The sequence below is a fragment of the Cebus imitator genome, unplaced genomic scaffold (genome assembly GCF_001604975.1).
Source record: "Cebus imitator isolate Cc_AM_T3 unplaced genomic scaffold, Cebus_imitator-1.0 Scaffold125, whole genome shotgun sequence".
In the NCBI taxonomy this organism is placed as follows: domain Eukaryota; kingdom Metazoa; phylum Chordata; class Mammalia; order Primates; family Cebidae; genus Cebus; species Cebus imitator.
In genome coordinates, this window is record NW_016107440.1 from 1,519,109 (window position 1) to 1,534,845 (window position 15,737).

General features: G+C 47.9%; 1 protein-coding gene across 1 annotated transcript in view; it reads left to right on the top strand.

Annotated features, from left to right (window-relative positions):
• Window positions 1-15,737, top strand: part of SCARA3 (scavenger receptor class A member 3) — a 35,027-nt gene that overhangs the window by 8,962 nt on the left and 10,328 nt on the right. The window contains exons 2-4 of the mRNA XM_017540415.2: window positions 7,449-7,547; window positions 9,248-9,367; window positions 15,020-15,118. Of these exons, the coding sequence (XP_017395904.1) occupies window positions 7,449-7,547; window positions 9,248-9,367; window positions 15,020-15,118 (318 nt within the window). The remainder of the gene's footprint in view (window positions 1-7,448; window positions 7,548-9,247; window positions 9,368-15,019; window positions 15,119-15,737) is intronic.

Consider the following 15,737-nt stretch of genomic DNA (forward strand, 5'->3'; position numbering starts at 1 on the left):
ATATACAATCATGTCGTCTGCAAATAGAGACAATTTGACTTTCTCCTTTCCTATTTGAATACCCTTTATTTCTTTTTCTTGCCTGATTGCTCTGGCGGGTGATGGTGTTTTTTTGTAGTTGCTTTTGGTTTTTTGTTTGCATGCTTGCTTACTTGAGACAGGGTCTTGCACTGTTGCCCAGGCTGGAGGGTGGTGGCATTATCATGGCTCACTGAAGCCTCCACCTCTTGGGCTCAAGCAATCACCCCTCCTAAACCTCCCATGTACCTGGGACTACAGGTGCATGCCACCATGCCCAGCTGATTTTTGTATTTTTTGTTGAGATGAGGTTTCACCCTGTTGCCCAGGCTGATCTCAAACTCTTGGGCTCAAGCGACCCTCCTGCCTCAGCCTCCCAAAATGTTGGGATTACAGGCATGAGCCACTATACCTGGCTTGCAGTATTTAAAAAAATGGTTTCATAACATCCCATAGTAAGACACTGTGAGAATCAATGTAACCAATCCCCTAGAGATGGGCATTGTAGCTATTTGCATTTTCCCCCAGGTTGATCATAGCATGCAGTGATCACCGTTACATGTACATCTTGGCCTAGTTGTATAATTATTCTCTTAACATGAATATCCTAGAAGGAGGATTATTCAGTCAAAGGGCACTCTCCCCTGCAGTATTAACAGAGGGTGCCAGGCTACTCGGAATGCATGAGAGGCCCTCTTTCCCCATCCCTTCCCCAGGCTGGGTTTGAGGTCTAGGCATCTGGATAGAGTTAGCGAATGATAAAGAAAGAAGTTGGAACCGCATGGTCTTGATCCTTTCAGAAAAGGAGAAGGTGAGCTCATCTTTGGAGGATGAGATGGGCTGGCCCAAGGAGGAACCCAGGAATGGGAAGTGCGAATCCAGATGGCAGGACTTGATTGGAGCCAAGCCTGCAGCGCCGGGCTTCCCTGGTGCAGTGTGAAGAAAGCAGGCTGAGGACTGCAGGGACTGTGGCAGCAGAGAGAACTACAGGCTCCAGAGGGCAGAAGGCAACTCTGGGGACTAGGCTGGTCTTGGAGCTCAGGGTGAATAAGAACCTGGAGGAAGGAGAGGGAGGAAAGGCTTAGCGGACTGGAGATGAGGAAGGGAAGAAGCTTGAGATCAAGCAGTTGGAACAGCCATAAGCCTTAAGCTCCAGAGGGCAGGCAGGATGCGTAGAGATGAGATGGTAAATACCATGTCCAGGAGCCCTGAGTTTCAACAGAAAAGCTGCCTCCATTCAAAGTTGACGGCAGGAGACAGAATGAAGAAATAATCCGATCCAGGTGATGTCATTATCCAGAACAGTGTGCCCTAAAATAAGAGTCCCTCTGCCTCTGAACAGAGGTCCCAGAATTCATAGATACATTTATTTTTCAAGATCTGCAGGAAGCTCCATGGTCAAATGAGTCTGAGAACCGTGGAATGAAACACAGATTTAACTGGGCTTGCTATTTTTTTTGCAGGACTTCTCACAGTGTTTACTATGTGAATGTGAATCTCTAAGACGGCGATAGAGTATGCCACATTTTCCACATTTACTTGATCAAAGAACCCTTTTTCACAAAGAATAATTTGGGACTAGTGTCCCATAGGATATGTTTTGAAAAACTGGTTTCTTAAAAGTTGGCATTTGGTCCTGGCAGTGATGGGGGTTGGGAGGTGACCATAAATGGCAGCATTAACTGGAATAGGATAGAAAAATAATCCTAATAAAAATGACTGCTACTACTGTTTATCAGACATTTACTGTATGTCAGGTACTTTCCATATACATCTTGTTGGATTTTCACAGGAGCTAGGTGGAGCGGATGATCTCACCACCATTTATGCATTAGGAACATGAAGCTGAGAGGAGGGACGTGGGGTGCCCGTGTGAGAGAGGGTAGGGTTTGTAGGATCAGAGGTGACAGCAGTGATCAAGAGGACTGGTGATTCCCAGCCAGGCATGGTGGCTCACACCTGTAATCCCAACACTTTGGGAGACCCAGAGAGGAGGATCACTTGAGGCCAGGAATTTGAGACCAGCCTGGGCAACATAGTGAGACCTTGTCTCTACAAAAAAATAAACAAGATTAGCTGGGTGTGATGGTGCACACCTGTAGCCCAGCTACTTGGGAGGCTGAGGTGGGAGGATCGCTTGAACCTGGGAGGTCCAGGCGGCACTGAGTTGTGATCGCACCACTGCACTCCAGCCTGGCCGACAGAGGAAGACCCTGTCTAGAAAAGAAAAGAAAAGAATGCTGGTGATTCCCACCCCTCCCATCCCTCCAAATTCATGGGGTTCAGGGGAGTGGGGATGTGCTGTGTACACAGAGGAGCCAGTGTGTAATGGGGGAAGCGCATCTGTTGCATTGAGTGAGTAGCCTGCCTCTTCTTGTCTCAACTAGAGGCAGCACCAGCCTGCCAGCAGGTATTTAGAAATGGGTGGGCATTCAGGGTTGTCACAATGACTAGGGATTGCCACTGGGCTTTAGCAGACAAGGCCAGGATGCTGAATGTCTGTGCAGAGTGGGTCACGCCTGTCTAATGAAGAATCGCGCCACCTGGAATAGGGTCTCGGTTAGAAAAGTCTAGGGCAAGAAAGGGGAGGAAAGTTGTTTGGGATAAAGAGGGTTTAGAATAAAGCAGGGATTTACCCACAACCTCTGTGGGTAACAGAGTGGGAGGCAACTGAAGGGATTCAGGTGGAGGTGGCAGGAACCGGGAGAGAAGCCTGCCCCAGAGCAGCAGATGTGGCTTTAGGGATGCAGGAACTTGAGGATGGGGACCAAAAAATGAGGCAAGCACTGGAGGAGAGAAACTGGCAGTGTGACGGAAGCAGAAAAGGACAGCTCATTAGGCAGGAGGATCTGAAGGAAACGGACCCGCGTCTTGAGACCTGAGCCGGCAGGCAGATTCCACCGGTTACAGACAAACCCACAAAGGAAGCCTGTGGAGAGGGCGTAGTGGCAGGAGGGCTGTAATGAAAACAATTTTGCAACCTTAGTTATAGCATTGGCCAACCTTAAACTATAGCTATTCTGCATTTAAATATAGCATTGGCTCTGGAGAAGACTCAGAAGTCTTTATTTTTACTGATCCAATTGGCTGTTTTGAAAACCCACTCTGTGAACCCTGCAGAAGATAATCATCAAAATATGTTCCTGAAAGTGCCCAGAGAAAGACCTTTTATTTAATTCCTCGAATCTCTCCCCCTTGCTGACTCAGATGGAAGAATGCGGTCCCAGAAAGGTGAAAGAGCGAACCAAGGACACATTTTTGGTCAACCAAAAGAAAGCCAGCATCGGCGACCACAGTTGAGTTAGCAGTTGGTTGACAGGTCTGGGCTGTTTTTTTTTTTTTTCTACCCTCAAAGGGAAAGCTGAACCAAGCTCAACCCCAGTGGAGTCAGTGGCCATGCTTAGCAATGCACCAAGGCATGCACCTTCCATTAAACTTGCTACATGGCTCTGTGGGAGCAGAGGCTTAAAAAAAAAAAACAAACAGGAATTTCTCCTCTTGTGTCTATCCTTCTTTCTGGAGTTTGAGATGGATATTATGACCTAGTGGATGACAGGAAGAGAGAGGCCTTTTCAAATCTCTACTGGTAGCCACCATTTTATAGGTCTGGGCTTGCAACCATGGCCTTGACCTTCACAGGCTACTTAACGTTTTTTCTAAGCACACCGCTTCTTCATTCAAACATACTCTAACCAGAACAATCTTGGTATAATATCATGAGCTTCTGCTTGCAAAGGACTCGGCTTCTAAGAGCCTCACAAATGCTTTGGATTATGTTCTCAGTAAGTGAACGAGGCTAAAGTAGCAAGTTGCTATAGAATTCCAGACATAGGTGGGTCAGGGGTCCCCATGGTCCAGGGCTTAGTATTGGAAGACAGGAAATCCAAGGGATTAGAGGGAGAAGATTGTTTTGGGGATTGGGGAGGGCTGTGAGTTATGGAGCTGAGATGTCAGTGGAGGGAAGGTGGCCAAACACCCATGGTCCCCTGGTCTAGAGCGATCCGAGATCCTCGCTGGCAGCTGCTACTTCCCTTCCCATGGGCCACCACCGGAAAGCCGGAAAGCCGTCGTTAGGAATTTCCACTGGCTAACAATTGCTAATTTGGGGGGTTGTCCACTGGGAGAGCTGGTTATAACAAACCTCTGTGTTTTTGAGAGGGTGTTTGCTGAAGGCTGGTGTCAGCCTTGCTTGATTTAAGTCATCCCAGATTCCCTGCAAAGGCTATAAACAGTGAAGTGATGAAATTGGCCCCGGAGCCAGAACAGGGAGGAGGCCCAGTCATAGGGGAGGGCAGAGGAGCTCATCACGGATGGAGAGAAATGAGGATCAGGCCCGAGGAGGCAGCTCTGCTCTAAGGGATGGAAGGACCCGGGGCGGTGGTGAATACAGCACACAGCGTGGTTCTGGCTGGGATCATCTCGGGGTGAGAAGCCATGGCTAGTAGGGTGAGGTTTTGGTCAGACGGGAACAGAAGGCACCAAGAATTCCCCTGCCTTGCCCCAGGCATTCGTTTATGGGAAAGAGATTGTAATCCTGGTGACCGCCCAGGCCAGGCTTCCTTGTAAACTGTTGGCAGACTGATGATGGGACAGCTGTCCAAGGAGAGCTGAAAGTGATGCTTCTTACGATACTCATGCAAAGGAACTTCTCATGCGTCCTTCCTTCTCCCACTTTACCCTCCAAAGCGCTTGCCCGCACACTCCCAGCACACATGCACTAGTGCCCCAGAAAGCAAAACCTACCTGGAATCTCCTGTTGCAGAGAGGAAAATCTGGATTTAGGAAGCTCTGCCACTGCCTGACTCTATGACCTTAGCCAGGCATTAAAAACCTCACAACACACATACACAGGCACACATACACGCACACTTATGGGCAAACATGCATGTGCACACGTGCAAGCACAGGCACACACAGGCATGCACTCATACACATGTACATGCACAGGCATACAGGCATGCACACATACATGTGTGTACATGCACAGGCACACATACAGGCATGTACACATACCCGTGTACATGCACTGGCACACACAGGCATGCACATACTCACATGTGTACATGCACAGGCACACACAGACATGCATGCATACTCGTGTACATGCACAGGCACACACCACAGGCATGCACATATACTCAGACATACGTACATGCACAGGCACACAGCATAGGCATGCATGCATACTCACACGTGCGTAGTACACACCCTCATGCACACGTGCACACACATAAACCATTCAGTTTCCTCATCCGTCAAATCAGGAGAAAATGTTCTTACTCTGTCTCTCAGGCTAACTGTAGGGATCAAATGGGATAACAGATGTGGGAGCTTTTCAAAGTCCTAACCCCCAGGTCTGCTTTGTCCCCCCAGATTTATTCAGTCTCTGGGATGGAGCTCTGACTGATGTTGTTCCCTTGAAAGTGCCCCACAGAGCTTCACAGGCAGGCATAGAACTGCTACTGGAAAGCGTAATACCAGATCCTTCATTGGTTCACTTGAAATTGTGTTTGTTGAGCCTTTCTCTGTGCCAGCCACCATGCTGGGGCATTGGATAAAGCAGAGAACAAGACAGACGCAGTCCCCACCCTCAGAACTGAAGTGCTGGGGAAGAGGGCTGCTACATGAACAGGAGAGGCACATGGCATTCTTCCACAGGAGAGCCCAGGGTGTGTGAGGTGTGGGCAACGGGCCTTACGCTAGTCTGGGAGCTCAAGAAAGACTGCTGGGGAAGTGATGTTTAAGCCATGCATGAAGGCCAAGCAGAGGGCATTCATGGCCATGATGGTGGCATCTTTAATTTGGGGTCACCCTCGGTCCCCTCCCTACTGAGTCCACTCGGAGCTGCTTTTGCTTACCTGCGTTGCTGGCTGACTGCATCTCAGCTCCCATGTTGATCACAATGGCTGTGGTATGGTATTCGGACTGCAGGTGCTCGTGGGTCTAGGATGCAACTCAAGATGCCCATCAGTCATGGTCAGGAGCCCCTGAGGCTCCACAGCTCATTCACGCACCACTGTCTTCTTATCTTCCCACTGACCTTGTAATTGCAGAAGCAAGACTTCTTAGCACTTGGTGGAACCTTTGCTCATTACCTCAAGTTAGTTGTAGGTATGGTAGAAAAGATTTCTGAGTTCACATCTTGGCTTCACCAATCCTATTCTGTGTGCTGCTAAGCAACATTCTTCAGTTCCCTGAACCTCAGTCTTTCTGTCCATAAATGTGATACTTTGGACTGTAGAGTTTATAAGGTGTTGTGAAGATTGCCTTGAGGCAAAACCCAGCACTTTATTGCATTAAAAACAAAAAAGGAAAAGAGCAGAATTTGTAGCTGCTTCTTCTAGGATTACCAACTTAAAATACTCTCTGGTTATAAAATGTAGCCATTAAATAAACTACAGACATACAGCTAAGTGCATAGTCAAAGGTGAAAGAAAGCAGGGAATCCTTAAGGACCCAAAAAACAAGCAAAGAAAGAGAGAAAGAGAAAGAGAGTGAGAGGGAGGAGAGAGACAGAGAAAAAGAAAGGAGGGAGGGATAGAAAGAGAAAGAAAGGGAGAGGGAGGAGAGAGGAGGAAGGGAGGGAGAGAAACGGAGAGGGAGGAGAGAGATAGAGGAAGAGAGAAAGGAGGGAGGGAAGGAGAGAAGGAAAGGAAGGAGAAAGGAAAGAAGGAAGGGAGGGAGGGAGGAAGGGAGGGAAGGAGGGAGGGAAAAGCCAAGTGTTACTTACAAGGCGTGGGAGTTGAAGGGTGTCTGAGGAACAAGAGCAATCTTCTGAGGGAGGGATACATCATTTAGGTCTTAGTTACAGACCATATAGTCCCAGGGAATAAGCACTGAATCAGCCTCTGGCAGGAGACCTTCTTCTCCTAAGGTCCCTTGACACGCTAGCAAGTCCTGGGTAAAACGGTGTGAGACAGGGATCTGTACCCATCCTGTCTCCTCCCCTCTCTGGCCTCCTCCTCTTCACAGCCTCCCAGCTATGCTGGAGGCAGAGTCTTGGTGGGGACTGTGCTGGGGTCAGATTCAGCTTTGTCCCTAGAGAAGAGGAATACTGCTTGAGTGACCAAGTGTTGGGGAATAGAAGGATGCTAAGCCAGAGCAAGCAGCCAGCTCTTATTTCTCCTTACTCCACTTCCAGGTGTTGAGTGAGCTGCAGATAGAGCAGGGCTAGAGCAGGCGCTGAGCTGACCCGTGTGTCTTTCCCAGCGTGTGGGAAATTGGGATCTCTCCTTATCCAGAGGGTTGAGACATCCCAGCTCCTCAGCCGCCTAATGCCTATGGCCACTCCCTTTTTGCAGCTCACATCAGGCCACCTGGAGCGCAGTGAACTGGCTCTGGGGTAGAGGTGGGCCCAGGATGTGGGGACTAGTAAACAAAAGGAGATGACTGGGATGGCTTTGGGTCTGACGGCACTGGCTCTGTTATAGTGAGATCGGCCGGCGGTGATGGAGATGCCCTGTGCGTTACAGAAGAGGACCTGGCAGGTGACGACGAGGACATGCCGACCTTCCCGTGCACCCAGGAGGGTAAGGACTCTGGGGCTGCCCCTCATCTCCCCTCTGGGCTGAGAGATCCCTGTCTCCATCCCCAGGCCAGTGAGAGACTTGTCTCTTCAGGTGGTTTCAGAAGCCTGACTGTCCTTTCCCACTGCTTCCTGGATGTGAAAGGGCAGAGTTCATGGCTCTGGGCGTGCAGTACCAATGAAGTCAAAGGAGCTTTAAAATTTTTTCTAGACAACATGGTTTTGCTGTGTTGCCCAGGCTGATATGAGTGTGCAGCCATAGATCACTGCAGCCTCAAATTCCTGGGCTCAAGTGATCCTCCCACCTCAGCCTCCTAAGCAGCCCTAACCATAGGCACACACCACCATGCCTGGATACATTTTTTTAAATTTTTTGTAGATACGAGAGTCTTACTATGTTGCCCAGGCTGGTCTCAAACTCCTGGCCTCAAGTGATCTGCCTGCCTCCGCCTCTAAAATTGCTGGTGTTGCAGGTGTGAGCCTCTGTGCTTGGCCTGAAATCAAAGCTTGACACAAGTGTTGCCTGTCTCCTAGGCTCCTACCAAGACCCATCAAGGACTTCTGCCATCTCCCAGAGCCACATACCCTGTCCCTGGGCCTGTCTTCCAGCTGGCTGGGACCATCCACTTCACTGGATCCCAGGCCACGCACAGTGCTGTTTGGAATGTGGTCTGTCGGTGGCTTTGGTGTGGATTAGAGCAGTTGTTCCCAACCCTGGCTCCTCACTGCAATCACCCATGGATGCGTGAGACCAGCCCTTGGAAATTCCGATTTATTTGGCCTGAAGTGTGAACTGAGCATCAAGATTTTTAAACGTCCCAGTACTCAGAAAGTGCAGCTGAAGTTGAGTTCACCGTAGGAATTCGCAGCTCTACCATCGCTGCATTCGTGCGGCCTGTTGGCCACCTGCCCACGCATTCAGGAACATCTGGCTCCCTCCTTCCTTTTTACCAGCAACTCAACTGGTGGACCGCGACTATTTGTTTGGTTTCCAGGAGAATATCTGGTTCCCTGAAAAGTTTGGGGACTGGACACCAACCTTCTGGTTTTCCAGGGACTAAGGGGATCCCCAGGGTGTGGGACTTCCCATTTTCTTTTTTATTTTTTTAAATAGAGATGGGATCTTGCTATGTTGCCCAGGCTGGCCTCAAACCCCTGGACTCAAGTGATACTCCTGCCTCAGCCTCCTAAAGTGCTGGGATTACAGGCATGCACCACTGCACCCAATGGACCTTCAGTTTTAAAACCTAGACAATCTTAGCAAACCAGGATGATCTGCGCCATGCTGTGGCGTTCCTATGACAGGAGACTTTCATTGCTAAAACCCAGAAGGTCTTGGGCAAGCCCGGGCAAGTTGGTCACTCAGTGGGGCCTCGGGCTGGCTGCCTATGCTGTGGGTCATCAGTAGGATCAATGGAGAGAGAAGAGGTGTTTCCCCTCCCATGGACCGAATGAAGACACCATGGAGAGAGTATGGGGGCTGTTCTTTGAAGTCCCGACTCAACTCAGTCTCCTGCATTCCAGAAAGCACCAGCACCTAGAGAAAGGCTATAGGACAGATAGAGAATGAGAGTCGAGAACAGCTCCCCTTCTGAGCCTGGTTAGAATGTGATGAGACAGGCCAGAGCAGGAACATGGAACTGGTCCTTCAACTCCAGCCTGGTCCACTGGCCTAAGCTATTGTCCTCCTTATGTCCCCCACAGGCCAGCCGGGCATCCGCTGCAGCCGCTGCCAGAAGAACCTGTCTTTGCACACGTCGGTGCGGATTCTTTACCTCTTCCTGGCCCTGCTCCTGGTGGCCGTGGCTGTGCTAGCCTCTCTGGGTGAGTCCGGGACGTGCCCATCCCAGGCTGCAGAGGGATGTCTGGTCAGGGATCCGGCACCAAAAGCTTCCTTGCAAAGACAAACACTTGACATCTGTATCCCAGGGCCTAGAGCCAGCGTCTTCCTGGCTAGGGAATCTCTATGCCTAATCCAGACTGCAGAGACTGGAAACTGACGAGGTCTGTGGCCTTGAGGAAGGCACCCACCTCTGGGGACCGCTGCTTTCCCACTGGTGTAATGAGATGATAAGACTGGGTCAGTGTTTCTCAGTTTCAACTCCATGTTGGAGCCACCTTGGAGCTTTAAAGAATGTTGATGTCTGGGCCCCACCCCGATCATGGAATTAATTCGGTATCTTTCAGCTCTCCTGATTCTGTTCACAAAGGCTTGAGATCACTGGATTGAGTGACTTCTAAGCCCCCTTTCATGGTCTACGTGAGTGTTTCTCATAGTGAGGCTGGACGCCCAACTGCAGCAATTTCACCTTCAGTGTTTGTTAAAATGTAAATTCCTGGGTCTCAACCAGCCAGACCTGCTGAGACCAAGGAATCTGGGGGTTCCTGCAGATGAGATCCAGCGATCTGAGGTTTGGTTCTTCTCATACACATTAGAGTTTGTAGTAACTGACCCGGGTCACCCCACATAGCCAGAGACAGGTCACTTCCACCTTCCAGATGCTGACAGATTGTGGTAAACTGGTTACAGCAAATTTGGTGGCATCTCACTGTAATCCCATTCCCATCTTAGCTTCAAACTTTGAAAATCCAGGCTCCGGTAGGTTTGCTTGTTCCAATCTACTGGATTTTAGAAACAAGGCCGGGAGTAGGGAGAGGGAGTCAAGGCTTTGAGGGGGGCTTCCCAGCTCTCATGTGGACGCTGAGCCTGCATGTCCCTGAGGGGAGGCGCCTCATCCTGGTCCTGGCTGGAGATATTCGGCAACCAGCCTTCTTAGCTTGAAGGCAAGAGGCCAGCATGCTAATGATCTCAGTAGACATAAGTTGTCTTCCAGTAATCCGAAGGCATTAATTAATCCAACACAAGCCGAGCGCCTGCTCTGTGCCAGGCTCTGGGAATGCTGGGTTGCGTCAATTACATTTCACCATCAAGGGGTGTGGTTCTTCCCCCTCGTGGGGGGATATTGGAATCCCTTGAAAAGCATTTAAAAATACATGCCAGAGTAACCCCCCTCCACTGACTCCAGATGAATTAAATCATAATCTCTGGGTGAGACCCAGGCCTTAGTCATTTATAAATCACCTTAGGGGATACCAATGTGCAGCTAGATTTAAGGACCTAGGGTTCTAGACCTTCCCAAGCCCCTCACCACCTGTCTCTGCTAAATCAATTCACAGGGCCTGGCCTTTCAGAAAGTGGCCAAAATCCTGGGCCAGAGGAGGGAAGCAGCCACAGTCTTCCTATCAGAGGCCGCAAACTAGCTGTCAGAGAACTTGTCAAGATTTCTCGTCACTCCTTTTAGGGCTCCAGCTCAGAGCACCCAAGGGACCCGGGGCCATTATCAAAGCTCCAAGAGCCACAGGCTCAGGCCCAGAGAAGAGCATATTAGGCACCAAAGAGTTTCAGAGAGGACGACAGGATTCGAGACGCTGTCACATACATAACGTTCATGAGTCAGCCTGGCAGGCTGGAGCAGGAGGCTGGCCCCACTCCTCTTGGGAGGGAACAGTCCTGGGGAGGAGATGTCATTTGCCCTGAGATCCAGCGTGAATGGACAGAGGATCAGAAGAACCGGGGTGAGGAGTGCGTGTTTGTGAAACGTGGGAGACCTTTGGGTTTCCTTTTTATGTTTTTGCCTCCAGCTTGGGTATGCCAGGTCCCTAGAACATTGTTGGCACCATCCTGGCCTAAATGGCAGGTGCCCAGTAATATCTCTTGAAAGAATGTCTATAGATTTGTAAAGCTTGTGTGTGTGTGTGTGTGTGTGTGTGTGAGTGTGTGAATAGACCTGCTCAATGCTTTACACCAGGACTGTGACCAAAGTCCGGAGGGTTGGGAAAATCAGTCAGCAGACATTACAAACCAACTCTGTTCATTGAATCAAGTACTTTTTTTGTAGTCAAGTGCATACTGGGGGCCAAGAACTATATTGTATACTGGGCAGCATATTGCTTGGGAAAACACAGACCCTGCCTTCATGGAGCTTATAATCTAGAGGTAGCTTGGCCATTTTTTTCTGTAAAGGGCTACGTAGTAAATATTTTAGGTTCTTCAGGTTACATTTGATCTTTTTCACAACCAAACTCTCATCGCAGAGCAAAAACAGCCACAGGCAGTCTAAATGAATAGGGGTGGCAGCTCCCATAAAACAGACGGATTTCACCAGCAGGCCATCATTTGCCACCCCCCAGTATAGAGCAGTGATCTCTAAACATTTTTGACTGTGCACACCATCAGTAAAAAATTCATTTAAAATGCATCCAAAGACCAGGCACGGTGACTCATGTGTGTAATCCCAGCACTTTGGGTGGCCAAGGTAGGCAGCTCACTAGGTCAGAAGATCGAGATCATCCTGGCCAACATGGTAAAAGCCCGTCTCTACTAAAAATACAAAAATTAGCCAGGTATGGTGGTGCATGCCTGTAATCCTAGCTACTAGCTAGGCTGAGGCAGGAGAATTGCTTGAACCAGGGAGTCAGAGGTTGCAGTGAGCTGAGATTGTGCCACCGCACTCCAGCCTGGCAACAGAGTGAGACTCCATCTCAAAAAAAAAAAAAAAAAATTCAAAACTTGACACAGATTGATGAATGGGTGAAAGAGATGGATGAATATAAAATAAATACAGAAAAATGCTACTTGTAGATTCTAGGTGATAGGCATATGGGTCTTCACTGTACAAGTCCTTCTATTCTTCTGTTTGAAAAATTTTATAATTAAATGTTGGAAAAGAAAAAGTTGATAGGCTCACACCTCCAAAATATACCTATTTATTTATAAGCTATGTATATGTATTATTTGCCATATTGTCTACATTATAAAACATAATTTTAAAGGGATGAAAAAACATCTAAAACGTTAGGAAAATGGCTTAAAAAGCAAATATGTAATTATTAATCCTGAAATACTCAATGAAGAAATAAGCAAGGCCAGATGCAGTGGCTCATGTCTATAACCCCAGCACCTTGGGAGGCCAAGGTGGGGGGATCACTGGAGCCCAGGAATTTGAGGCCAGCCTGGGCAACATAGTGAGACCCCATCTCATTTCAATTTAAAAAAATTGAAAATTAACTGAGGATGGTAACAAGTGCCGGAAGCCCCAGCTACCTAGGAGGCTGAGGTGGGATGATCGCTTGAGCCCAGGAGATTGAGGCTGCAGTGAGCCATGATCACAGCACTGTACTCCAGCCTGGGTGACAGAGGGAGACTCTGTCTCAAAAAAAAAAAAAAAAAAAAGAAAGAAAATGAACAGGTGAATGAATTGTATAGAATGGAGTGAGCCTTGGCTATTGACTTCGAAGTAGACTTAATGAAGCGTAGGAATAGGAATCAAAGTCTCTCAGTCTCTCTGTATCTCTTTTCATCTCTGCATGGGATCTTAATTAAAGGGAGGTTCAAATGGAATAATAGCTATTGTAAACTGTAAACTGCTGGTCTCATGTAACAGCATGTGATTATTTCTAAACTCTCTCAACATGTCGCTGTCACTAATTAAGTAAATCTCCTGATGGCTCTGAGGTGTACAATATTAACTGGAGCCTGGAGATTCCAAATAATTCAAAAGCATAGAGTTTTGGAGTTGATGAGAGCCTTCGAGTCATTGAGCTCCACATTTTCATTTTATATATGATTGCATTGAGCTCAGGAAAGGGAACTGACTTGCCCAAAGTCACCCGACAGATGTGAAGTAAACTACGACCAGAGCTGTGTTACTCAATGCTCTTGGTGGTGCTAATTCTTCCCTTTTTACTTGACCTTAAGAGGATCTGTGGGAAACATCTTGCTGAACCTCAGAACAACCCATGCCCTCCCTCACTACCAGGCCTATCCAGGTACCTGCCGGAGAAACCTGGGCGTCCTGCTGCTGCCAAGATGTGTTCCAACTATTGACCAACACGACCCCCTTAGGAGAGTGTGAGGCTGCCCGTGGGGTAGAAACTGGTGTAATCTTTTCTGGGCAGCAGTTTGGCAGCTTGTATCAAGGACTTCAAAAATGTAAATACCCTTATATCCATAAGTCCACTTTAAGCAATGTATCCCAAGAGAATTATCATAGACACACCACCATCATATATAAGGATTATTTCTAGAACTAAGCATTACATATATATATATATACATATTTGAGACAGAGTTTCGCTCTTGTTACCCAGGCTGGAGTGCAATGGCACGATCTCGGCTCTCGGCAACCTCCGCCTCCCGGGTTCCAGCAATTCTTCTGCCTCAGCCTCCCAAGTAGCTGGGACTATAGGCACGTGCCACCACGCCCAGCTAATTTTTGTATTTTTAGTAGAGACGGGGTTTCACCATGTTGACCAGGATGGTCTCAATCTCTTGACCTCGTGATCCACCCGCCTCGGCCTCCCAAAGTGCTGGGATACTTTACTTACATTTATAGATGAAGTTTTATTTATGAGCTCAGAAGAGGAGGTACTTTAAGTGTCCCCAACAATAGGGGATTCTTATATAATTGTTGTATTATTTATATAGAGTGCCATGCCGATACCAAAAGTAATTATTTTAAAGTGATTTAAGCTTGGATGGGAAAGTGTCCATGATATGATACCAACAAAGCAACATAAAAGAAAACAGATGAGATGTTCGGAGCATCCCAGGTTTGCTTTGCTTTTCTAAGAAAGTACAGTCATCCCCACCTAGCCACAGTTTCAGTTCCCCTAGGTCAGTCAGCAACATCATGGCTTGATAATCCCCCTTCTGACATAAGGCCAAGGTCAGTAGGAGCCCAACACTGAGTCACGATGCCTATATCACTCACCTCACTGTATCCCGTCACGTAGGCAAGGCGTCATCTCGTATCGGCACAAGAAGAAGGGTGAGTACAGTACAATAAGGTATTCTCAGAGAGACAGAGACCATACTTACATAACTTTTACTTTGCATATTGTTATAATAGTTCTATTTTATTATTAGCTGTTGTTGTTACTCTCCTACTAGGCCTAATATGTAAATGAGACTTTATCTTAAGTATGTTTGTATAGGAAAACACATAGTCTATATAGGGGTCCATACTCTGAGGTTTCAAGCATCCACTGAGGGTCTTGGAATGTATCCCCTGCAGATAAGGGGGAAACTGCATATGTCTGTGTAGCTGAAGAATGGTTATGAATGTAAACAAGACCAGAACAAATACTTGAAAACACTGATGGGAGCAATCTTTGGGTGGTAGGAATAAGAATAATTAAAAAAAAAATTTTTTTCTGAATTTTCCCTATTTCATTCTATGATCAGGTCCTAGTTCTAAAATGTGGGGTGGGGGGTGAGTTATTATGTTTTCAAAGGGCCTTGTGGCAAACTCTGGCCATAAGAAGCATGTTCTCTAACCACCATGAAGAAGCCTGAGAGGAGGAGGGGGAGAGGTTTTGGGTGCAGAGGAGCTGATAAAGATGCCGTCTCAAGGAATGACTACTGTTTCTCTGAGCTTAGACCCTGCCCCAGCTTCTTATCTGTTTTCCCTACAGTTTTCAGAAAAGTGGACTCTCTCTCCGAAGACATCTCCTTGACCCAGTCTATTTATGACAAGAAGCTTGTGCGAATGCAGAAGAATCTCCAGGGCCTGGGTAAGTGGACATGCTGATGATAACTGTGATATAAGGCCAGTGATCGTCAGGGTGGGGCAAGGTTGCCCTCATCATGCCACAGTGCCCCAGTGCCAGGTAACCTTTGCCAGCCTTGTAGACACAGAGGACATCCCCAGCTCCCTGCTCCCTCCCCAGCCGGGTCTCCATCCACTGGAGGAGGGCTGTTACCCTGGGATACTCCTAGGACCGGAGAGGGGGGTTCTGGGTGGAGCACAGCTCTAGGCAGAGTCTGCAGGCAGAAAAGGAAGCCAAGGGTGGTCCATTCCCAAAATAGCTCATGCATCTGAAATGATGAGAGTTTCAGGGCTTTGCAAAATCTTCTGCCAGGTCAACCCTTTCCTCATTATTGCCTTAAGCCATGCCACAATTCTTTTCTTTCTTCTCTTTTTTAAAATATATACCATCTCATCTATTTATTGATTTCTATAATTTCAACTTTTGTAATAGATTAAGGGATTCATGTACAGGTTTGTTACATGGGTAACACTGAGGTTTAGGGTAGGCATGATCCCATCACCCAGGTAATGAGCCTAGGTACTCAACAGGTGGTTTTCAGCCCATAACCCCCTCCCCGCTCCCTCATAGTGGATCCTGATGT